The sequence below is a fragment of the Chiloscyllium plagiosum genome, chromosome 6, assembly GCF_004010195.1.
Source record: "Chiloscyllium plagiosum isolate BGI_BamShark_2017 chromosome 6, ASM401019v2, whole genome shotgun sequence".
NCBI classification, from domain to species: Eukaryota; Metazoa; Chordata; class Chondrichthyes; order Orectolobiformes; family Hemiscylliidae; genus Chiloscyllium; species Chiloscyllium plagiosum.
The window spans coordinates 65236664-65263007 of NC_057715.1; the positions used below are offsets into that span (position 1 = coordinate 65236664).

Sequence of the window (26344 nt, forward strand, 5' to 3'; positions counted from 1 at the left end):
TGCAGCATCGGAGGTTGAGGGGTGACCTTATAGACCTTTATAAAATCATGAGGAACATGGATAGGATGAATAGACAAAGTCTTTTCCCTAGGGTGGGGGAGCCCAAAACTAGAGGGCATAGGTTTTGGATGAGAAGGGAAAGATATAGAAGAGACGCAAGGGGCAACTTTTTCACGCAGAGGGTGATACGTGTATGGAATGAGCTGCCAGAGAAAGTGGTGGAGGCTAATATGACATTTAAGAGGCATCTGGATGGGCATATGAATAGGAAGGGTTTGGAGGGATATGGGCCGGGTGCTGGCAGGTGGGACTAGATTGGGTTCGACCAAAGGGTCTGTTTCCGTGCTGTATGACTGTATGATGTTGCATTTTACTCCTTTAGTTTTCTTTGGCAATCAGTGTGCCCAGGTAAATTATTTGTTCATGTTTACATCCTTACATGTTCTTGTGGCTTAGTTAGCAACCCACCTTTTAGCCGGAAGCTCTGGGTTAAAGTCCTGCTCCATTCCTTGAATGGTAAAGAAAGGGTATAGTTGGAGTATCAGGTGGTAGATGTGGCAGAGATTCCGGGTCAACCATGTGATTGAAAGAAAATTGGAGCCTCTTCCATCACTGTCCAAAGGTCCAGGCTGTATCATTCTTATAAAGGTTTATATTGCCAGAACAGTTCCGAGACTTTGGTGAACTCAGTAAGCCAGAGAGCCAGTGTCCGTTCAATTGGCCCCAACAACTAGGGAGGTGCAATCCCTCTTTCGGGTGAAGAGAATTTGGGATCTGTCTCCCTGCCCTGCCCATACCAGGGATCTACAGCAAGGAGGAGCGGTAGTTTTTCGGGTTGTGTTTATTAGCTAAATGCCAGCTGGAAGCATTGGAAACAAATCGTTAAGAGTGTGAAATAGTAAAGGAGGCGATGCAGTGATAGCAGGATGTTGCTGGAAATGTCAGCGCTTAGTTTTAAAGTAAGTGGGAGGGTGTGAACCTGATGGAAACCGTGATAAGTGAGGCTTTCTAACGGGTTTTCTAATCAAGCTGTTCAATATATATATATATCTCCAGAGTCGGTGAGACTTGAACACATGCCCCCTGTTTCAGAGGTAAGTATTCTACTACTGTGGCACGAGAGCCCTTATAAATGAGTTTGTGGTAACGATAAAGATTGGATTAAGCGATGTTGTAAAAAAAATGGCAGCAGATAGTGTAGCATAAATGACACGGTCATTGGAGTTTCTTTATTTGGGCAGAGCCATACGGAGGGGTTAAAAAAGGACCGTGATTTTTTGCAGATTAAAAATGAAAGTTGACTTCTGTATTGTATATTCCTTTAAATACGGTCTCTCTTTACTGCTGGACAATAGCAAGAATAAAACGATTCCAATTCTCACTCCAACTCTGAACAGATGCTACAGTGTCCATGATTGGATCTGATTCCTGGAGATTGTTGAGGCATGTGGAGGTGGCTGTCATTGCTGGGGATTTTTACTCGAATCGCCGAAGCTGCAGCCTTGACTCATCAAAAGCCCTCCGATAACAACCGTCATCAAGACTTGCGTTTTAGGCAACTATCACCTTCTAACCTGAAGAGACAAATTTCTTGCTCTGGATCAGATTGCCTTGGGCGCTCCTCCCCACTCAGTGAGTTCAGGTAAGTTGCACTGAAAAGTCAAGTTTAACTGTGCAATCTGAGGGTTTCAGTTTATACTCAGCCAGGTATGGGAAATCCCTCTGGGGATGGAGACAAGTACTGTGGCCAGCAAGAAATTCTGGTCTTATTTCTGATTTGAAAGATGTATTGTGGAGAATCACTGAATTGTTGCAATGTTGAACAAGGACATTCGTCCCATCAGGCCTATACTGGCTCTTCACGTTACCTTTAGAGTCATAGAGATGTACAGCATGGAAACAGACCCTTTGGTCCAACCCGTCCATGCCGACCAGATATCCCAACCCAATCTAGTCCCACCTGCCACCACCTGGCCCATGTCCCTCCAAACCCTTCCAATTCAAATGCCTCTTAAATGTTGCAATTGTACCAGCCTCCACCATTTCCTCTGGCAGCTCACCCTCTGTGTGAAAAAGTTGCCCCATAGGTCTCTTTTATATCTTTCCCCTTTCAACCTAAACCTATGCCCTCTAGTTCTGGACTCCCCGATCCAGGGAAAAGACTTTGCCTATTTATCCTATCCATGTCCCTCATAATTTTGTAAACCTCGATAAGGTCACCCCTCAGCCTCCGACGCTCCAGGGAAAACAGCCCCAACCTGTTCAGCCTCTCCCTATAGCTCAAATCCTCCAACCCTGGCAATATCCTTGTAAATCTTTTCTGAACCCTTTCAAGTTTCACAACATCTTTCCAATAGGAAGGAGACCAGAATTACACGCAATATTCCAACAGTGGCCGAACCGATATCTTGCACAGCTGCAATATGACCTCCCAACTCCTGTACTCAATACTCTGACCAATAAAGGAAAGCATACTAAACACCTTCTTCACTGTACTATCTACCTGCGACTCCAGTTTCAAGGAGCTATGAACCTGCACTCCAAGGTCTCTTTGTTCAGCAACACTCCCTAGGACCTTACCATTAAGTGTATAAGTCCTGCTAAGATTTGCTTTCCCAAAATGCAGCACCGCACATTTATCTGAATTAAACTCCATCTGCCACTTCTCAGCCCATTGGCCCATCTGGTCCAGATCCTGTTGTAATCTGAGGTAACCCTCTTAGCTGTCCACTACAGCTCTAATTTTGGTGTCACCTGCAAACTTACTAACTGTACCTCTTATGCTCACATGCAAATAATTTATGTAAATGATAAAAAGTAGAGGACCCAGCACCGATCCTTGTGGCACTCCACTAGTCACAGGCCTCCAGTCTGAAAAACAACCCTCCACCACCACCCTCTGACTTCTACCTTCGAGCCAGTTCTGTATCCAAATGGCTAGTTCTCCCTGTATTCCGTGAGATCTAATTTTGCTAATCAGTTTCCCATGGGGAACCTTGACGAATGCCTTACCTACACCCACACATTTCCGTACTGCTCATTCCATACCCTAACTACACACTGTGTGAAAATGTGTTTTTTTTCTCACAGCATTCTTGCTTTATTTGCCCATCACTGTAAATCTATTCCCCCCCCCCATTCTTGTTTCTTTTACAAGTGGAAACAGCTTCACCCTATCTATTCTGTATAGCCTGCTCATGATTTTGAGAACCTCAGTTAGATCTCCTCCCAGCCTTTTTTCTCCAAAGTGAACAGTTCCAATGTCTTCAATCTATCTTAAGTCCTAAGTTTTCCTTGCCTGGAACCATTTTAGCAAATTGCTCCTGCATTCTCTCAAATGCATTCTCATCATTCCTGTGATTTGATGCTTACACTGTACATGATTCTTCAGCTGAGGTGTAACAAGTGTCTTGTACAAGTTCAAACTCACCTCCTCATTCTTGTACTCTCTGCCTCTATTAATAAAGTAGCGAACAATGTGTGCCTAGATGGCCAAGATTCTTCTCAAAAATAAAACTACACAGAATAAACTAAAATCATCATAAGTTTCATAAAACAATTCATAAAACAGATCCTTTAAGCTCAAAACGTACCCTACATTTGAGCTTCAACTCATTCACAAAACAAATTTTATCATTTAAAATATTTGTTTACAAAATATGCATTCAGCATTGTCAGTGCAATACAAGCCTCCATGTTTTATAAAGTTTGCAAACATCTGCGTTGAAAGCATAAAGTACAAGTGGTATATTTTAATCAAGAATCGGTCTGTATTGTGACCAAATATTTAAACAACAAAATTTGAGGATTTATATTTGCTTACCCATAAGTAAGGCATTACCTTGTTCCACTTACAGTATGAGTGCAAGGTTATTGTTGGCATTGCCCTTCACATACAATAGTGATGACTGGACACAATCAAGAGTCAGAGTCATACAGCAGGGAAACAGACCGTTCCATCTAACCAGTCCATGCTGAACATAATCCCGAACCTGGGGTGTGGGAGTCCAGAACTAGAAAGCACAGCTTTAGTGTGAGAGGGGCAAGATAAAAAAAAGGACCAAAGGGGCAACATTTTCACGCAGAGTGTGGTGCGGGTATGGAATGAGCTGCCAGAGGAAGTGGTGGAGGCTAGTACAACTGCAACATGTAAAAGGCATCTGGATGAATAGGTAGGGTTTAGAGGAATATGGGCTTCGTGCTGGCAAATGGGACTAGATTAGCTTAGAATATCTGGTCGGCATGGACAAGTTGGACTGAAGGGTCTGTTTCTGTGCTGTACAACTCTATGAATCAATTATTCTAAATGGAGGGCTATCTTCTACCCTAGCAGAAAGTGCAGTTAATTTTGTTTTTGGAATAGTTAAAAGCAAGATGATAAATCTTACTATGAATTGTAATTAATTTTTTTTGTGCTATTCATATGATTGTATTCATTGAATTTTCAAACAAAAAGCATATAGTATCTTGACATATTTGGAAGTTTTGATCTATTTTTAAAATATTTACGTTAAACGTCAAAGAAGAAAGTTTGTTGGACCAGATTTTCTTTTGTTGGGTATCATGAAGTTGTCTGAAATACAAATCAAGTATATTGCACTTCCATGTTGAATCATTTGCATCACTTTTGTGAATCTGACCAGTGTTTTAATTTCCTTCATTAGAACAATGTCTACACTTCAAATGTATGTAATGGGCTACAAAGGACTTCAGAATTTTCTGAAGTTGTGAAAGATGCAATTGAGTTGAACTCTCTCCTAATTTCTATAGAATAGATTTCAGTTGAAGAAGTTTGACTATTTCCATCTAATCCCCTTTGTGGTTGGCTAGGTGAGAAACCCTGGCACCTGGTGAATTAATAGAGAGTGGTTCCATGCTGACCACAACAAATCCACAGTCATTTTACATTGTAAGGAGAGGTGAAATGGCTGGACACTGGACATCCATTCCTTACTTGGAATGAAAGCCCCACATCAGAGAACTGCTGTCAGTCTGATTATTTGGCAGCTCTGGGTCCCAGCAGAGCTAGTAGCAGCAGTGGGTCAGCATTTGGGCTAGAAGTGGTGCCACGTCCCAGAGTCCAGGACCCAATAAGTACAGAAGGTGAAGTGAGGCCTGAGGTTTGGGGAGAGGGGGTGGTGGTGTTGATGAAGAAGCTGAAAGGGGAAGGAATTCTTGCAACAGGAAAGGTCGTGGTGTGAGATAAGGATGGCAGGATGCAGTATCCAATGTGTAAAAGAAGCTCTGGATGCATGTGCCCCTCCTCCCCGAACTTTCCACCCAAGACAACCTGACAAACTTAACCCCAGCTCCAGAACTCCAAACACAATGTTTAAAATTGAGGCGAAGTGGGAAGCAGCCTCTGCTTGGCCATTATTTGTGCAATTAAGGGCCTCAAATATGACCAGGGTGGGTACATGCTCTAGGATTCCCTGTGCCAAGTAGAATTGTGGACAGGGTGAGGGCAAGTAGGAGGGCATCAGGGAGTTTCAGACTGTCGCCCACTGGCAAACCTGCTGGAAGACATTACAAAATTCTGTCTGTTCATCTGTTGGTGCATGGCAAAATTGATTGGCAGATGACTGCGTTTTAATTTCTTTTCTTCTCACCTGACCCAAAGCCCCATTTTTAATATAATACCTCGATTGCTGGACAGTCGAGAAACTGTAAAACCAGTGGTTACAGAAGTGCTGACTGCTTGAAGCTTGCTTTGTTTGACTGTGTATGCAAAAACAAGACTGCAGACATACTATGTCAGTGTAATTAGGTTGCTATTTACGTCAAATTACTGACAGTACAAAATTAAAGATTTCACATCATTGTATGAGATGTAGCCAAAATCGGAAGATGTAGGTGAGTAGTTCTGTTTCAGTGAATCCAAGCTTTATTTTGATCATCTGCAGATTATAGGCTATAAGATAGTAAGAAACAGGAACAGGAATAGAACTTTTGGTCTCTTGAGACTGCTCTGCCTTTCAATAAAATAATGGCTGATCTGACATTCCTCACACCCTGCATTTTCCCTGTAATCCTTGATTCCTCGACTGATCAAGAATCTATCTCAGCCTTATGTATTGCAGCTCTCTGTGGCAAGGAGTTCCAAACTCTCTCAATTCTCTGAAGAAAAAAATTCTTCCTTGTCTCAATATTAATTTTGCGCACCTTTTTTCTGAGATTATGCCCTTTGGTCCTAGATTCTGCCATGATGGGAAACATCCTTTCAGCATTTACCCGGTCAAGCCCTTTAAGAATCCCATATGTTTCAGTGAGATCACCTCTCATTTTTCCAAGCTCTGGTGAGTAGAGTCCCAACCCGTTTAGCCTTTGTTTGCAAGATAATCCCTCCATAGCAGGGATCATCCCAGTTTTCTGAACTGTCCCTACTGAAATGATTTCTTTCCTTAATGAGATGACCAAAACTTCTCACCGTACTCCAGATGTGGTCCCACCAACATCTTGTACAGTTGTAGTAAGATTTTCTTGCTTTTATATACCAAATAAAGGCCAACATTCCATTAGCCTCCCTGATAATCTGCTGTACCTGTGTGCTAGCCTTCTGCATTTCATACAGTAGTCCCTTTCTGTTACAGCTTCCTGTAGTTTTCTTCCATTTATATAATATCCTCTTCTTTTGTTCCCACTTCCAAAATGAATAGCTTTCAAGTTTTCCTCATCATACTCTGCCAATTTTTGCCCAGCTTTTTACTTAACATATCAATAGTTCTCTGTAACCTGTTTTGCATCCTTTTCACAACATGCATTTCTACTTATTTTTGTGTCATCTGCAAATTTGGCTGCATGCATTCACTTGCTTCCTCCAAGTCATTAATGTATATTGTAAACAGTTGTTGTGGGAGAAAGCGAGGACTGCAGATGCTGGAGATCAGAGTTGAGAGTATCGTGCTGGAAAAGCACAGCAGGTCAGGCAGGATTCGAGAAGCAGGAGAATCGATGTTTTGGGCCTAAGCCCTTCATCTGCCCTTTCCTGATGAAGGGCTTATGCCTGAAACATCGACTCTCCTGCTCCTTGAATGCTGCCCGACCTGCTGTGCTTTTCCAGCAGCACACTCTCAAAACAGTTGTTATGCCAGCACTCCTGAACTGCCCCTAATGAAATGATTTATTTTCTTAATGAGATGACCAAAACTTCTCACTGTAAATTACATTCAATGCATATTCTTTCCATTACCTCTAGGATGGACACTGAAGCTGTTACTTAAAAAAATATTGTTCACAGTTGTTCCTAATTGATGAATGTTGAATATCTTGGATAAAAATCTCAGTTAGATCATAAGACCATAAGTCATAGGAGCAGAAATTAGGCCATTTGGCCCGTCAAGTCTGCTCTGCCATTCAAGCATGACTGATAAGTTTCTCAACCCTATTCTCCTGCTTTCTCCCCTTTGATCCCTTTCACAGTCAAGAACCTATCTATCTCTGTCTTAAATATACTCAATGACAGTCTTCTGTGGCAATGAATTCAATAATTCACCACTCCCTGGCTGAAGAAGTTTCTCCTCATCTCTGTTCGGAAGTGTCTTCCCTTTACTCTAAAGCTGTGCCCTCGGGTCCCAGTATTTCCTGCCAATGGAAGCATCTTCTCAATGTCCACTCTGTCCAGGCCTTTCAATATTCTGTAAGTTTCAGTTGGATCCCTTTCATCTTTCCAAATTCCATTGAGTATAGATCCCGAGTCCTTAAACATTCCTCATACGTTAAACCTTTCATTCCTGGGATCATTCTCATGAACCTCCTCTGGACCTGGGCCAGGGCCAGTACATCCTTCCTGAGGTATGGAATTTTCATTAAAGATATGTATTCTGGAATTTTCAGTAAAGTTCTAGTATTTTCCTTATTAACTTCCTAATTCCAGTTTAGATCTGTCTGGCCATCAGTATTCAAGTGCTTTAAAGGACATTTTATTGCTTTCTGAAATTTTGAAAAAGGTTAGTTCCAAAATTGGTACATAATGACTTGGATTCAAATACAGATTACTGCTGGGTGGCATGGTGACTCAGTTGCTAACACCGCTGCCCTACCGTAGGAAAAAGACCTTGGCTATTCACCTTATCTATGCCCCTCATGATTTTTATACACCTCTACAAGCTTCAGGGAAAAAGGTCCCAGCCTACCAGCCTCTCCTTATAACTCAAACCTTCCAGTCTTGGTAACACCCTTGAAAATCATTTTTGCCCCCTTTCCAGTTCAATAACATCCTTCCTTTAGGAGGCCAATCAGAATTGTACACAGTACTCCAAAATTGGCCTCACCAATGTTCTGTACAGCTGCGACATAACATCCCAATTCCTGTACTCAGTACTTTGGCTGATGAAGACAAGTGTACCAAACACTTTCTTCACCACCCTATTTACCTGTGATACTACTTCAAGGAGCTATTTACCTGTACCCCCAGGTCTCCCTGTTTGACAACACTCCCCAGGGCCCTATCATTAACTGTGTAAGTCCTGCCTGTGTTGTCTTATTAAAATGCAACACCTCACAATATTCTGAATTGAAGTCCATCTGCCATTCCTTGGCCCACTAGCTTAGTTGATCAAGATCCCATTGTACTCTTAGATAACCTTCTTCACTTTCCACTATACCACCAATTCGTCTGCAAATGTACTAACCATGCCTCTCATATTTCCATCCAAATCGTTCATAAAAATGACGAGCAACAGTGGACCCAACACTGATCCTTGTGGCACACCGCTGGTCACAGGCCTTTAGTCTGAACAATAACCCTCGAGTACCATCGTGTCTCCCACTGTCAAGTCAATTTGGTATGCTATCGGTGAGCTGTCCCTGGATTCCATGTGATCTAACATTTCGTGTATGCTTTGTTCTGAAGTAAATATTTTCATAACTGTATGTCATCATCCCCAAACACAAGATTGGAAGATTGAAAAACTTGCTTCAAATTTTTTAAAAGGCACGACAGATGATTTCTGTCAGAAACAATTTCAGCTCTTCCGGTTTGTATCAGGAAGAAGAAAAGGAATAGAAAAACAGAAGTTTACAGAAGTAAAGAAAATAGTAGAGAAACATTTTTTTAAAATTTGGATAGTATTAAGACCCAAGCGTATTCGTGAGGCTAATATTGGAAAAACCTGTGTTCAGCAAAGATTGGCATCAAGGAAGAAAAAAATCATATTCAAAACCAGATCAGTCTTATTGGATAACAAGAGTATTTTACAATATTTACCAATGAGGGCTTGAATTTTTCAACCCTTGATTCAAGGGTTCCTATCTTGGTCTGGGAAGAAGGACAGTTGTGAGGGGTTGTTTGGAGGGGTTAATAAAAGGATCATCCAAAAGCGTCAACATAGTCCAATCCATGATCCCAGGTGCAGGGTTTAATAGCAAGTGTTGGGGTGGTAATTGGAGCCAGGGCTGTTGTGGGGTTTTTTTAGCTGTAAGTGTATGTGAGGAGATGGCGAGGAGATATTGATGTGTTTCTGAAGTTAGGGGCAGGGCTTTGATTTGGGAGCAAACAGTTCAGCTCCAGTTGTCTCTGAGACTTGCCTTGCAGCTGCCACATTTCTTAAGGCCCAAGAAACTCAAACAACCAGATTGAATCCTGCAAATTGTGTTAAATCCAGGACTTTAAGGTTCATCACCAAAGTTAAAATGCCACCCGATTTTCTGTGAATGGATTGCCCACCACTTTTCCTGCCTGAGTAAAAGATGCAAAATACACATTGGATCCAGCTTCCCAAAGCACTTCCTTGGTTTTAATCATTTAAAGATTCTGGACGTTTCGGGCATAAGCCCTTCGTCAGCCCTGATGAAGGGCTTATGCCTGAGACATCGATTCTCCTGCTCTTTGGATGCTGCCTGACCTGCTGAACTTTTCCAGCAACACACTCTCGATTCTGATCTCCAGCATCTGCAGTCCTCACTTTGTCCAACATTTAAAAAGCATCTGGATGGGTATGTGAATAGAAAGGGTTTGGAGGGATATGGGCCGGGTGCTGGCAGGTGGGATTAGATTGGGTTAGAATATCTGATTGGCTTGGACGGGTTGCACTGAAGGGTCTATTTCCATGCTGTACATCGCTATGACTCTATGACTCTAAGTGTTCCGGGAAGCTGGATCCAACCTGTGTTTTGCATCTTCTTTTACTCAGGCAGGAAAAGTGGTGGGCAATCCATTCACAATAAAGTCAGGGTAATTAGTTTTCCCCAGAGATTGTTTTGAAAATGAATATATTGAGTAGTTTAGGCAAATAGCACTAATATATTTAAGGAGAAGCAAAATAAGGATGAGGGAGAAAGCAATTGTAAAGTAAACTGATAACTGATAAACTGAGTTGGTGGAAATAAAACTCGAGCAAAATGTTATCAAAGGTAAATGGCTGAATGTAACATTTGTGTTGTTTTATGTTTATAAGTAACAATTCTAGCGTTATAAACTTTCATTTTATTTAACAAATAGAATTTTCCTAACAGTAAATGCAATGTCATTACAGTTGTGAAGCAACTCAAACCCGGTGATGCCTGTGAAATATTTGACATTGGTGACCTTTATTTGGTGCCTGGGAGCAATTCAAGGTCAGTTAAGCAAAGAATTTCCAAATATCATGATTTCTGCTGCTATTCAAAATGTCAAATTTCCTCGTCACCCTAAACCTATGCCCTCTAGTTCTGGACTCCCTGGCCCCAGGGAAAAGACTTTGCCTATTTATCCTATCCATGCCCCTCATAATTTTGTAAACCTCTATAAGGTCACCCCTCAGCCTCCAACGCTCCAGGGAAAGTAGCCCCAGCCTGTTCAGCCTCTCCCTATAGCTCAAATCCTCCAACCCTGGCAACATTCTTGTAAACATTTTCTGAATCCTTTCAACTTGCACAACATCTTTCCAACAGTGCCTTAACCAATGTCCTGTACAGCTGCAACATGACATCTCAACTCCTGTACTCAATACTCTGACCAATAAAAGAAAGCATGCTAAACGCCTTCTTCTCTATCCTATCTATCTGCGACTCCACTTTCAAGGAGCTATGAACCTGCACTCCAAGATCTCTTTCTTCAGCAACACTCCCTCGGACCTTTCCATTAAGTGTATAAGTCCTGCTAAGGTTTGCTTTCCCAAAATGCAGCACCTCGCATTTATCTGAATTAAACTCCATCTGCCACTTCTTAGCCCATTGGCCCATCTGGTCCAGATCCTGTTGTAATCTGAGGTAACCCTCTTAGCTGTCCACTACACCTCCAATTTTTGTGTCACCTGCAAACTTACTAACTGTACCTCTTATGCTTACATCCAAATCATTTATGTAAATGATAAAAAGTAGAGGACCCAGCACTGATCCTTGTGGCACTCCACTGGTCATAGGCCTCCAGTCTGAAAAACCACCACCACCACCCTCTGTCTTCTACCTTCGAGCCAGTTCTGTATCCAAATGGCTAGTTCTCTCTGTATTCTGTGAGATCTAACATTGCTAATCAGCCTCCCATGAGGAACCTTGTCAAACACCTTACTGAAGTCCATATCGATCACATTCACCGCATACCCTCATCAATCCTATTTGTTACTTTTTTGAAAAACTCAATCAAGTTCGTGAGACATGATTTCCCACACACAAAGCCATGTTGACTCTCCCTAATCAGTTCTTGCCTTTCCAAATACATGTAAATCCTATCTCTCAGAATTCCCTCCAACAACTTGCCCACCACCAATATTAGGCTCACCGGTACTACATTAGCCAACCTCCAGCCTTCTGGCACCTTACCTGTGACTATTGATGATACAAGTATCTCAACAAGAGGCCTAGCAATCACTTCCATAGCTTCCCAGAGTTCTAATGTACGCCTGATCAGGTCCTGGGGATTTATCCACCTTTATGCGTTTCAAGACACGATCTATTTCCCCACCTTCTACATCTTCCATGTCCTTCTCCACAGGAAGCACTGATGCAAAATACTCATTTATTATCTTCTCTATCTCCAGCAGCTTCACACAAAGGCCACCTTGCTGATTGTTGAAGGGCCCTACTCTCTCCTTAGTTACCTATTGTCCTTAATGTATAATTTATCTCCCCAGCAGCCCCCTGGAATTATTTCTCGAATGTTCCATGTAGTATTTTCAGGCAGCAGTAAATCACGGATAACTGAAACCGCAGAAACCTAATTTGGGGACAGGAGAGTTCTACTATACAAGGTTGTTATGGGGACTGGGGGGATTGCATTAGAAGGAAAGGCTGGAAATGATGGGACTTGTTCACTGGAGTGCAGAAGGTTGAGGGGTGATCTTCTAGAGGTTTAAAAGATCACGAGGGGTATAAATAAAGTGAAAAGCAAAGGTCTTTACCCTAGGGTTGCAAGTCCAAAACTAGAGGGCATAATGTTAAGGTGAGAGGAAGAAGATTTAAAAGGGTCCTGAGGAGAAACGTTTTCACAGAGGGTGGTTCATATGTGGAAGGAACTGCCAGAGGAAGTGGTAGATGTAGGTACAGTTACAACATTTAAAAGCCATTTGGACAGGTGCATGAATAGGAAACGGTTTCAAGGGATATGGGCCAAACAGAGACAAATGGGGCTATTTTATTTGGGAAACCTAGTCAGCATGGATGAGTTAGCCTGAAGTGTCTGTTTTCATGCTGTAAAACCCTTTGACTCAATAATGAGGTTGTAGAGGTCACGGTCTAGACTAGACACGATGCAGGTTGAACAATTTTCCACTTGTCCTGTCGAGTAACTCCAAACTGGGAGAAATTTCATTGATAGGAGGTGGAATATCATACAGGAAAGATGGAGAAGAGAAATGGTGAAGCCAGTGATGAAGCTCCCAGCATGCTACCCATCTCTATCTCAGCACTACCCGAGACGGGCATGAGGTTAAAAGACATCTGACAGCTGCGATCTATCAAGGCCACCAGTGCAGTTGGACTCCATATTCAAAATCGTACAATATGCCTGGGAAGTACTCTTGGCTCATATGTATCTTCATATTGAAGGAGGAGAGCATACCAGGGGATCTACAAGACCATGTAATTTGGATCCCCTAAAATACAGAAATGAGGTTGATCATGCAATGTACAGAGGCATATCCTTTCTGTCTGCCATGAGGATGATCATTGTAAAAACCTCGCATCAGGAGACACAGTGAGCATGAACTTTGCAGCCACATAAATCCACCAAAAACTCAGAGAGCAAAATCAACCTCTGTACACATCCCTTCTGAATCTCACTGAGGTCTCCATCAAGAGATTTACGATAAAGCAGAGAGATATGTTGAAAATTGATTGTCTGTAGAATTTCACCATTGTTCATCTGCTGCACAACAACGTGGGAGCCATGATCCTCATTAATGGATTGACACTGATCCAGTGAGTGTGCATATTGGGGTCCAGTGAGGGTGTGCCATTGCACCAATACTCATCTCCTTCTTCCTTGTCATGACAGTCAAACCCAGATCCATGAAGTGAGGTTCAGCTTGACAGCAGGTAACAGGGAAACATACAGGTTAAAGATAATAGCTGGAAGCAGTCCAGAAGGAATACAACTGATTGTTTGTCATGTCGGGGGATTTAGATATTGAGTTCAGAAGAACAGCTCTAGGAGTGTTCTGTGAATGAATGATTTCACTGATGTCATCATCTGGTAGCTGGAAAGAACCTGTTGCACTTTTGATTTGGATGATGGTGTCTTGGCCTGCGACCAGCAATCTAGACATTGATTGGGAGAGACAGGCAAACACCTCCCAGAAAGGGTGTGAATTTCTAGAGTGCATCTGGGATGGTTTCCTATGACAATATGTCTTGGATACAACAAGGGGGCAAGCAATATTTGATCTAGTAATGAGCAAAGAGTCTGGTTTAAATCGTGATCTAGTTGTTTATGAGCATTTATGAAATAGTGATCATAACATGATTGTGTTTCATATAGTATTTGGAGAGATGAACAAGTAATGTGGATTTTAATGGGATGAGGCAGAGACTGTCCACAGTAAATTGAGGAGTTCTGCTAATAATAGAACAACTAAGGAATAGAACATTTAAGGAGGAAAGAGACAGCATAAAATTAGAAGAAAGGGGTTATAAAAATGCAAAGAACAGTACAGATGCCACAGAATAGATCAAATACAAAGACCAATAAAGAGCCACAAAGTTGCTTATAAGGGTAGAGCAAAAGGATTATCGAAGGAAACATGGTGTGTGAGAGTTCAGAGACTATTTGGACTACGTGTCAATTTTAGGGAAAGATTAAATAAAGCAGGTGGACAGCATTTAAAAATAGCACAGCATGTGATGAAACAGGAAGCAACCATGAAATTGAAAAATGTGTAGTTTCACTAAAGGAGATAAAGTGTTACTATTACTACCAGTAGTAGGTGAATCACTAAAGGCAATGTTTAGTGGACCTTATGAAATCAAAAGGAAATTGAGTGAGGTGAATTATTTGATAAAAACGCCAGATAGAAAGAAGTCTCATAGAGTGTGTCATGTGAATATGCTCAAAAGGTATTTTGACAGGGAAGGAAAGCAAAGGGAGAGTGTGTTAATGGTTATAACACAGAGTGAAGAATGAAGTTCAGATGATTCTGAATTGGACATTCCTCAAATTTGATTGGACAATGAGGAAGTTCTCAAAAAATGGATAAATTATTCAGTTATCTCTCAGAGGAAAATTGAAATGAACTGAAAGAGTTACTACAATCATGTAGGGAGATATGTGGAAATAAACTGGGAAGTACTAAACGAATTACCCATGATGTAGATATAGAAAATGCTGTTCCAATTAAACAGTATCCTTACTGAATTAACCCTCTAAAGTTGGCAATGGTTCAAAAAGAGATAGTACATATGATCAAAGACAATATAATCAGAGTGAGTTGCAGCAAATGGTGCTCATCCATAGTCATGATACCAAAACCAGGTATACCCAATGATCTTGTGTGAACTATCGCAAGGTCAGTTACAGAATCTGATTCGTATCCTATTCTATGTTTGGAAGACGTATTGAGGAGGTTGGACAAGCAACTTCTATTTCAAAGTTGGACTTACTTGGAGGATACTGGCAGATATCTTTATCCGAAAGAGTGAAGGAAAATTTGTTTTTTGTGATATGGAATGCACTGTACCAGTTTAAAGTCATGCCATTTGGTATGAAAAGGGTGCAGCCACATTTCATTTTGGGATATGTCATTTTGGAATTACACAATTGCATAGTGTTTCTTGAGGATCTGGTGATTTTTAGTCACACTTGGAAGGAGCATCTATAGGAATTGTTTGACTTTGGGAGGCAGGCTTGGTGATGTCTAAAAGTAAGTTTGCAAAAGCCCAAATCACTCCTGGGCCACGTCTTTGGACATGGACAAGTGGCCTCACGGGATGTGAACACAGAGGCTATTGGGGAGATTCCCATACCATCAATGAAGAAGGAAGTACTACAATTTCTGGGGCTGAGTGCTTTTTATTGGAAGTTCATATCGAATTTTAGAAGTGTGGTTGCAACAATGACTGAAATGTTGAAGAAATGCAGAAAATTTCACTGGACAGAGGAATTAGATTACATTAGTGTGGAAACAGGCCCTTTGGCCCAACAAGTCCACACCGACCCGCCAAAGCGAGACCCACCCATTCCCCTAAATTTACCCCTTACCTAACACTACGGGCAATTTAGCATGGCCAATTCACCTGACCCTGCACATCTTTGGACTGTGGGAGGAAACCGGAGCACCCGGAGGAAATCCACGCAGACATGGGGAGAACGTGCAAACTCCACACAGTCAGTCGCCTGAGGCGGGAATTGAACCTGGGTCTCAGGCGCTGTGAGGCAGCAGTGCTAACCACTGTGCCACCGTGCCGCCCACGTGCCACCATGCCACCCACGGAATGCCAGATGGCATTTGCCAGCCTGAAAGCTGGCAAGTATTTTTATCCAAAAGAGTGAAAGACAGTCTTGGTTAGTCTTTGAAATGTGGCTGGTGCATTTTTCATACCAAATGGCATGACTTTAAACTGGTATAGACTATTTGTGTTAACCAGTGCCTACGTGTTAGCCATACGTATTAAGCAAGGTCATTCTAAGTGGCTAGCAGTGAGAGTGATGTGGGCATCAGTGCTGTACTCTTGCAAGAAGACAACGAGAAGATAGAAAGACCAGTCAGGCAATTTTTCAGAAAATTGAATAATCATCAATAGAAATATTCAACAGTTGAGAAGGAGACCTAGAGTTTGTTATTGGCATTGCAACATTTCAACATTTATTTTGCCAGTAATGTGTCTGAGACAATTGCATATATACTTCAGTTGGGGAGTGGGGGAGAGGAAGAAGAGATAATAATATGACTTTTAGAGATGCATTTTGTCCTGGCTTTTTTCTTAATGAAAAAAGGTTGAGACAGAAGTTACGAGCATCTGCTTCAAGCCAATAAAGTAAACAGCTTGTACGGCCTTGATTTCTTTTTAAAGTTGGAACAATAGAAGCAGCCTGAATGCGTGGGGTCAAGCTCCTACAGAACCAAGATTTTTAGCTTCGCCTTCAGTAGCAGTTGCTGGGCTCTTGAAGCTGGATGTGGAAGCTCTTCTCCCTCTTTCTGTTACAGCTAAAAGCTGGGGTTCTCTTCCTGCTCCTAGAATTGCGTGTGAGACCATCTATTCAACTGGCTTTGCCTTTGCCGAAGGTGTGCTTTTTGGATGTTGTTATATTGGAACAATTAATGAGTAGTTTATTATTTTGTTATAGAAGTATTAAGTATTTTGTATATTGATAGAGTTACAGTTAAGCCAATTCTTTTAATTCTGTCTGTATTTTAACTATAATGTATGAATAAAACATGTTTTGCCTCAATTCTGATTGTTTGACCAGTCCAGTTGCATCTGGAATGCAACACCTACGACTTGCTTTTAATTAAGGAAGAGGCTATCTCCTTGGCATTTGGAACTGTCTTCCTCATGAGCGATCATTAACCGTCAATACTAACTCAAATGTTAAATTTAAATTTGAGGTGGACTTTTTTTTTTATTAAGCAAGGGTTTCATGGGATATGGGTCCAAGGCAGGCATTATGGAGTTAGGCCACAGATCAGCTATGGTCTTATTGGGTAGCAGAGGAGGCTCAAGGGCTGAAGGCCCTTCATTTTTCTATGTTCCTAAATTGGTACCTGTGCAGGATTATCTTCTGGAAAAAATTTATTACAAATGAAAATAAAATCTGTGCTTTACAAATTTTGCATTTAATTTGCTCAAGGCTGCGATTGAATGGAAAATCTTTGGACTGTCATAATCCCAAAATATAAAGTACAGAGATTAAATCTGTGTAAATGGAAGTCTAGATGCTGATCATAATGCTTTACTCTTGTTTCTAACAAAGATTTTCACTTCTGGTTTTAGGAGAGCTGACTAAATGCCCTTTTTCTGGGTCTACAACAGTATTTACTCGTGAAGGGGAGCACGCACGTTTAAGATGCAAATTGTGCAATTCATCCACTCCACTTGCCTTGCGTGACCTTCAAACACATGGATTTAACATTTCCTGGTTCCACAATGCAGCCAAAGTTGGTCGCGTGGAGTTTTCAGGGAATAGAAGCAGAATTACACTTGAAGGAACCTCATTAGGATTTTGGCCTACATTTGTGAATGACTCTGGAAATTATTTTTGTTCTGTCTCGTAAGTAGCAATAACCCACACCAGGGCGTGCATTTTTCAGCCAGGTGTCCATTGTAGCAGCATGTGTCAGATGACTCCAGCAGAATTCAGGAAGTGTTTGACCTCAATGGAGCACCAACTATTTTGCAGTACAATGTATTATCTTTAGCCTGGATATCATGTACCTTGAAATCATCAAACAGGCAGTTGCTTCATATACAGTCAGGTTATGGGTACTTTGAGGTCCACTTCTTATGCCAAGGATGTTGTTTTTAAAGGAAATCTGTGCACAACATTCCTAGGAAATGTAATGGCATTTGATGTAAAGGGCACAGTTAGGTATTTTCTGGACTGTCTGAATTAATTTCTGTGAGAAGGGGTTCTGTTGGCACTTAGACTCAAACTAGTAAGTGGTAAATTCAGCTCTGAAATCTCGAAGTATTTCTACACACAGAAATTGATGAATGCTTGGGCTCATCTTTGGTGGGATCAGAAGGTCTGGTGTTATTCCAGAGAGTTGGGAAAAGATTTTTCCTGCAAGCCTCAGAATCCTGCCATCAGATTCCAATGGGAATCAGACTCTGTCCGAGGAACAAACACTCTGTTTGTGTTTCTTTTCCCAAGTTAGTCAATTAGCCAGGCCTAACAGGAAGGCTCATAATGTTGAAGGGCCAACAGGAGGACCTCTGATTTGGAAACAGCACCTGCCATGGCAGGTAAATGAGCAAGGAGATCTGGTCCAAGGGGAAGGAATCCTGTCTCCAACTTTTTGATCTTTAACATATAAAAAAAACCTTGACGACTGGCCAACTCCTCCACAGGGTGACTTGTCACTGCAGCTGAACTCAGGCAGGCAGTGCTCCAGGCTTACAGGCCCTGATGCCCTGATCTGCTGCCAGGAAACCACATTCAGATGGCTGCATTGTTTCCCTCAGCATCCCCCCACCCCCAAACAATCTTATGCCCCACTCCCCCACTCGCAAGGGCCTGGAGGAGGCCAAATGGAAACCTCTAGCTGTTCTCCAATGGTAAGCCTTAAGAGGATGTTGCTTTTCTACTGATTTGGTCTTTGGCCTCCACCCATTTCTACCCCTTCAACTAGCCTCTCTGAAATAGTCTGGGAACAGATGGAGCCAGGGATTCTGCATGCTGACAGGCAGTAATAAATTCTGCACTTGCCTTGGGCTGAAAATCCCGATTTGGATTCCGTGGTAAGCAATTGTGCCTTTCAATGGAAAGGTTTATCATAAATGTTTGAGCCCTTATTCAAGCTGCCTCCAATGCACCCACATCTGCAATCAACAGGTCAGACGGACACTGTAAACCTTTAGGCTACAAACTTCCATTTTAACAACATTTCTCATTTTATTTTCTTAAGAAATGGAAGTTGGGATTCTTGGGCAGATAAAAGCTGAATGGCCAGATCCATGAGATAAGTACCTTTAGCACACTGTTTGAGGGCCAGGAAGGGCAAGAGTGTGTTTCCCGCAGGTGGTACCAATGTACTACTAGATGATTAGATACCACACTCCACCCCCAGCTCCCTATCCCCCACTCTCCCACACCCTCTGCTAATAGAAACATTCCTGATACTCGAACTGTGCTCTCCTCCCAAACCCAACATCTCAATGTCAGGGTCAGTTCTGAGTAAGGGTGACCTGACCCAGAATGTTAACTCTGATTTCTCTTCATAGATACTGCCAGACCTGCTGGATGTTTTCAGCAACTTCTGTTTTGTTTCTGATTTCCAACATCGGTGGTTCTTTCGGTTTTTACCTCAATGTCAAGCTGTATTTGTCAGATGAAAACCTGTTGAAATATAATTGAAAGATGGCCTATGGTTAGTCTTTGCCTGGCTTTCAGGGAGCCAGATGCATAAGGTTTCACATGCAGGAAGCTCCCAGCCACTGTAGTCATGCCTGCATCAACTTTTCCATCTTACCCTCCACTTCTGATCCAGGCTTGAACTTACTATTGTGGGCACTTTGCATGTGTTAAAGCTAATATCTAATGTTATAAAAACAAGCATGGGTAGAAAGGAATGATCAAAAATATTTTCAAACATTGAATTTTAAATGCTTGTTCCTTTATTGGTCATATATTAATATGAATACTCACTACCAAAAATTTTCTGTTTACAGGAATGGAACTCATAAGATTGTGAGTGCAGTCACAACTTTGAATGTAAAAAAGAACAAAGGTTTGTGTCATGATGATGCGTACCCTTTCAGTCAACATATTGGAAGATCAATTATGTTGCCATGTCCAAAACTTGACGATTATAGTGACAAGAAAGAAAATATTATTTGGCTGAAGGTATTGTATAAACGTTTTTATATTTCTGAGTACTTATTTGTATGGTGGGGGAGTTCAAAACTAAGGAGCATATTTTCAAAATGAAAGGAGAAAGATTTAAGAAGGACATGAGGGACAACTTTTTCACACAGACAGTGGTTAGTATGTGGAATGAACTGCCAAGGAAGTGGTGGATGTGGGTACAATTACAACATTTAAAAGACACTTAGATACGTACATGTGTAGGAAAGGTTTGGAGGGATATAGGCCAAGTGCGGGAAGGTGGGACTAGTTTAATGTGGGATTATAGTTGTCATGGACTGATTGGGTCTGTTTCTATGCTGTATGACTCTATGACTGCATTTAAAGTTTTAAAAGTTTTGACAATGTACATATTGAAGTTTTGTAAAAAAGAATTATTAAAGGCTTTAAGTAACACCGAGTTAACCTTTTTAGTTATGTTAACAAATGTTTGAAATAATGCTCAAATGATCAAAATACTCAAATTGTAGAAGTACAGAGAGTCCCCAATTTATGAATGTCCAACTTATAAATACATGTACTGACAAACGCAGTATGCAAAAGTCCATCATCTCTCAGTTCTCTGCGTTGAACCTCATCTGCCATCTGTCAGCCCACTCCACCAAATTGTCAATGTCCTTTTGGAGTTCGACAATATCCTCCTCACAGTTTGCAATTCTTCCAAGTTTTGTATCATCGACAAACTTTGAAATTGACTCCTGCATACCAAAACCCAGAACATTAATGTATGTTAGGAAAAGCAAGGGTCTCAATACTGATCCCGGGGTGCTCCAGACAAACTGTCCTCCAGCCCAAAAAATATCCATTGCCCATTTCTCTCAGTTTCCTATCACACAGCCAATTTTGTATCCATGTTGCTTCTGTTCCTTTGATACCATGATTGATGACTTTCCTGACCAGTCTGGTGTGTGGCATTAATTAGAACTCCTTCTGGAAATCCATGTATACCACACCCATGGTGTTAACCTCATTGAGCCTTCCTGTTAGCTCTTCAACAAACTGCAATGAATTAGTTAAACTGCAGTTTCCCCTTTAGATTTCCCCTTTAGAAATCCATTCTGGCTCTTCCTAATCAAATCAACTTTTTATTCATGACTAAAACTCCATCTGGAATAATCATTCTAGAAGCTTCCCCATACTGAAGTTAATTGTCTATAATTGCTGGTATTATACTTACAACCTTTCTTGAACAAAACCATAATGTTTGCACTTTTCCAGTCTTCTGGCATCTACCCCAATTCCAGGGTACACTGAAAGCTTATGGGTAGTGCACCGCAATTTCTAACCCAAATTTCTTCTGTGCATTTCAATATTACCCCTTTGGCCTGGCACTACTGCCTAGTCATGTTGACCATCATGCTGCCCTGTACCCCCACCATGGCCAGGGTGGCTGTGCCCACCAATGATCCCACCTACACTGACATCAATGTCGACCAATGCATTGGCATCTCCCCCCACTTAGGTTGCGTTGTCCCCCTTCATCAGTATTGTGCTCCCTCTACCTCCCAGCATGACTACGCTAATGTCCCTACTACAACAATGGGCCCTCACATGCCCTTCCTTGACTTTCATTGGGCTGACCACCCCAGACTGACAGTGGGCCCCCCTATCTTCTCACCCTGCACAGACAACCATGGCTGATAAGTGAGCAGACACTTGGCTGAGCTCCCCAGATGACTTAAGTCAATTCTTCAGACCAGTTGCACTGGACTTGAAGGACTAACCTTGGAGTGACCACCCAAAGTAAGTTAAATAAGTTGGGGTTGTACTCACTGGAGTTCAGAAGAATGAGAGGTGATTTCATTGAAATATGTAGCGTTCTTATGAGGCTTTCCAGGGTAAATGCTCAAAGGATATTTCCCTTCTTGGGAGAATTTAGGACCAGAGGGTATACTCTCAGAGTAAAGGCGTGTCAATTTAGGACTGAGATGAGGAGGAATTTCTCAGAGGGTTGAGAGGCTTTCAAAGACATTGTCATAGAAAGCTTTGGGGGCAGAGACCTTGTGTATATTTAAGGCTGAGATAGATTCCTGCCCAGTAGGGGAATCAAGGGTCACAGAAAAAATGCAGGACATGAGGAATGTCAGATCAGATATGATCTTATTGGACGGCAGAGCAGACTCAAGGGAACATAGAGTCATAGAGTCACATGACAGGGAAACAGAGCCTTCAGTCCAAATAGTCCATGCTGACCATAATCCCAAACTAACCTAGATCCTCCTGCCTGCGCTTGGCCCATATCTGTCCAAACCTTTCTTCTTCAGGGACTTATCCAAATGTAGTTTAAACATTATGGCTGTACTCGTAATCACTTGCTCTGAAGTTTAGTCCATATATGAACCACTCTCTGTTTAAAAAAGTTTCCCCTTGTGTCCTGTTAAATTTTTCTCCTCTAACCTTAAAAATATGCCCCACTTCTTGAAATCCCCCACCAGAGGGAAAAGGCACTTGTCATTCACCTTCTCTATATCCCTCAGAATTTTAAGGTCATCACCTTCTCTATATCCCTCAGAATTTTAAGGTCATCCCTGAACTCTCCTATTATCCATACAAAATGTCCCAGTTTTCCCAGCCACTCCCTATCACTCAAACCTTCCATTCCTGCCAACATCCTGATAAATCTTCTCTGAACCCTCTCCACCTTAATAATATACTTCCTTTAACAGAACTGCACTGTACAATCTCAACATGACTTTCCAACTCCTATACTCAAAGGTCTGAGAGATGAAGGCAAGCGTGCTAAATGCTTTCTTAACTATCCTCTCTCTATGTGATGCAAACGCCAAATAATTATATATCTGAACCCCTAGGTCTTTCTCTGTTCTACAATACCACCCAAATCCTACTTTTAATTCAGAAATCTCACGACACCAGGTTATAGTCCAACAGGTTTATTTGAAATCACAAGCTTTTGGAGGACTGCTCCTTCATCAGATGAAGGCACTATTTGTGTGGCTCCTAATGTTGCCCACCCCAGTCCAACACCAGCACAGTTGCAGCTAATGGAACATACCCTGAGATGTTAATGACACCAGTGAGTAGAATAACAAGCGGTGGGCTGAAGTTACCAGGTACCACATTTGACATTAATGTTGGAAATTTTCTTGTCTAGTTACTATGGGAGAATAGAAAACTGCAAACAAATGAGGTGCTAATTCATGCGAATGGATTTCTCACCATGCCCTAAGTGATATTCTCACCTCATCCAGCATTTAAAACTTGGTTGGAGAATCAGACCATTTTTACTTCTCAACATCGAGAATCTAATTTCTGCCAATGTCACCATTCTTCCCAACTGACTTTGACAATTCCTGCAACGTTTGGAGATTAAGACAATTCTGCCCTGTCGTCTCTGGTTATTTATTTTTGTCATGATCCACTGGGTTAGTGTGCTGGAAATCAAGTTCCATGATGTTTGAGTCATCACAAATGTGAAAAAATGTAGTGATAATATTCAAGTGCTCTGTTTACATGAAAAGAAAATGCTCAATAAGTTGCTGTAGTTATAATAAAACAGCTATTGATTGCAAGCAGATTGTTTTTAACCGATAGGGACATAGGAACAGAAGAAGGCTGTTCCCTCGAGCCTATTCCACTGCCATTCAATGGGATCATGACTGATCTGTGGCCTTACTCCATATATCGGCCTTTGGCCCATATCCCTTAATACTTCTGCTTAATGAAGTCTTATCTGTCTCATATTTAAAATTAACAATTGATCCATTTGTGGAAGAGAGTTCCAAACATCTACTACCCTTTGTGTGTAGAAGTGTTTCCTAACATCCCACCTGAACAGTCTGGCCCTAACTCGTAGACTGTGCTGCCTAGTTTTAGAATCCCCAACCAGTGAAATAGCTTATCCTTATCTACACTGTCTTTCCTGTTAATATCTTCGGGAATTAAACTAGATCACCCCTTAACTTTCTAAATTCTAGAGAAAACAGGTTAATTTGTATAATCTCTCCTCATAACTTAACCAATGACAGAATAGAAACACGAGTAACTCTTTAACTTAAACTCTACCCCTTTAAACTTTCCTCCTTCACAAACAGACATACAGAGTTAGACAAGACATTGATATTAAAGGTGGAAGAAAACATTCGGCAAACATAGTTCAATAGCACCAATCTGGATCACTGGAGTTTTTGAGTTGTTCTCTTTCAGTTCCTTCTAATTCCTTTTAGTTCTTTGCTGTTGACACAAAGCTGTTTGCATACCAGTGTTTATTCTTTCACTTAGGGTTGAGAATCATGCTTTTATTTATTGTTTGAAGGCATTTAATTCATCCTGAAACAGGGAATTTTGGAAAGAAAAGTGAGTGGAAGCCAGCTAGCTGTTATTGGAGATTTTCTGGCATTTCCACACAGGAGAGAGACAGAGGAGGATGGTTTCTCTAGATGTTTCTGCTGTACTAGCCTCTTCCAAGCCATGGTCGTGTGATCAGGAGTCAATCAAAACCTCGCTGTCAAGCAATTATCCCTTAGTTCCGAGCCTGTATGCTGTTCTTTCTGTTTTAACTCTGTTTCAGGAAACATCAATATTGTAAACAACTCATAGTGTACTCCAGTGAACACAATTTTTAAAAGTTTGCAGTCTCTTTGGTCTAAAGCAGTGTCTTTTTTTGGTCCACAAGCTAAATGTAAAGGATCTAGGCTGTGCCATTCCTGAAAAACAATTGGTCTTAATTTTTTACTTTCACAGCTTGTATGATAATTTGGCAGAGCAGGTCACTCTCCTGTTTTAGAACCTGCTCAATTGGTATCACATTCACAGTGATGGGTTACATATCTGGTCTTAGAGTGTAGAATACCAGTTTCTTCAGATATCCACTGAATTACTCAAGTGAGAAAACACTGGTATGCTTTTGTATCTTTCAGAATTGCACAGAAAATGTCCATACTGGGGCCATGTACACTATTCAGAAAGTGCAAGAAGAAAGCGCTGGACTCTACATGTGTGTACTCCCTTTAGAAAATGGTAGAGTTCAGTATAATGTTACAAGAACACTGAACCTGAAAGCTAAAGGTACAGTTTAACATTATTACTTATCAATAATATGTTGTAAATCTAACTGAAAATTGGTGGCTGTGCAGCATTGTATGGGGTGAGGAGCCTGACAAAGCTCGAATGCTGGGGTATATGGAAGCAATGATGTTTGTATGATGTTGACCATAAGGATGAGACTTCAGTGACAAGGAGTTGTGTTGGGTATATTAATGAATATGATGCATTGAGCAGTGTTGGAGGCTGCTGGAGCAATTGGTACAAGATGTCAAGTGTAGTTGCACCTTCTAATATTGGCTACCCATGAAAAGTCATTCGCCTTTTTGTGGCACTGTTGATCATTCTTGTGCCCAGACTCGAGGAGTTGACCTTCCTGGCCACCGGCTCTCACTCCCACTGAATCTTTTCCAGACAAGATCCACTATGATGTCCATACCAAATCTAAGATAGTTGATCAATAGATAATTGGTGACTTTGTCGTGGAGGCAGATTACTCTGCACAGAACCTTTCTCATGTTATCTTTTGACCTGGCAGGATATGTTGTGGCATGTTCAACTTAGAAGGGAAAAATAAACCCCAATTATACAAATTATTCCCTTTCTGCCAGTTGGGATAGGGTTTGCATCTCAGATAGGAATGTAATGCCTCCCCAAGTGGCGGATTTTGCAGGGGGAGGCTTTAAATACGACACGGATTTGGTGGTTGGGATTCTGCCCCCTTCTCATGTGGGGAAGACTCGTGGGCTGCATTTCTGCACAGGCTAGAATGAAGGATATTAACTGGGTGATTGCCACAGGGGAAGCTCATAAAAGAAAACTCTTTCTCCTCATCAACTTTACTTTCCTGTTTGCTCTCCATAACCCTTCAACCATTACTCATTTACAATCTGTCCATTTTGGCCTTGACTGTACTCAATGACCCTTAACTGTACTGCACTGCAGTTCTCCAAAGGTAGTGTTGCAGCAAGCTCTCCAGCTGCCAAATCCGACCCCTATCACCATTCTGCCCTTGGTGGATGCTTTTCTCCTGCAGCACAATTACAGCAGGACAGTTGATGCCTCAGTATTTTATTTTTGCGTTGGTGTTTTCTTTTTAAATTTACAATTACATAACAACATTCGTTATCTGAACTGAAAATGTGTTGCTGGAAAAGTGCAGCAGGTCAGGCAGCATCCAAGGAACAGGAGAATCGACGTTTCGGGCATGAGCCCTTCTTCAGGAATGAGGAAAGTGTGTCCAGCAGGCTAAGATAAAAGGTAGGGTGGAGGAACTTGGGGGAGGGGCGTTGGAAATGCGATAGGTGGTAGGAGGTCAAGGTGAGGGTGATAGGCCGGAGTGGGGTGAGGGCGGAGAGGTCAGGAAGAAGATTGCAGGTTAGGAAGGCGGTGCTGAGTTTGAGGGATTTG

General features: G+C 41.6%; 1 protein-coding gene across 1 annotated transcript in view; it reads left to right on the forward strand.

Moving 5' to 3' along the window:
- The first annotated feature begins 746 nt into the window (after positions 1 to 746).
- Positions 747 to 26344, forward strand: part of LOC122550653 (interleukin-18 receptor 1-like) — a 50823-nt gene continuing 25225 nt past the window's right edge. Inside the window, exons 1-6 of the mRNA XM_043691731.1 lie at positions 747 to 1094; positions 1398 to 1642; positions 10473 to 10554; positions 17341 to 17617; positions 19738 to 19912; positions 24811 to 24958. Of these exons, the coding sequence (XP_043547666.1) occupies positions 10497 to 10554; positions 17341 to 17617; positions 19738 to 19912; positions 24811 to 24958 (658 nt within the window). The 5' untranslated portion in view covers positions 747 to 1094; positions 1398 to 1642; positions 10473 to 10496. The remainder of the gene's footprint in view (positions 1095 to 1397; positions 1643 to 10472; positions 10555 to 17340; positions 17618 to 19737; positions 19913 to 24810; positions 24959 to 26344) is intronic.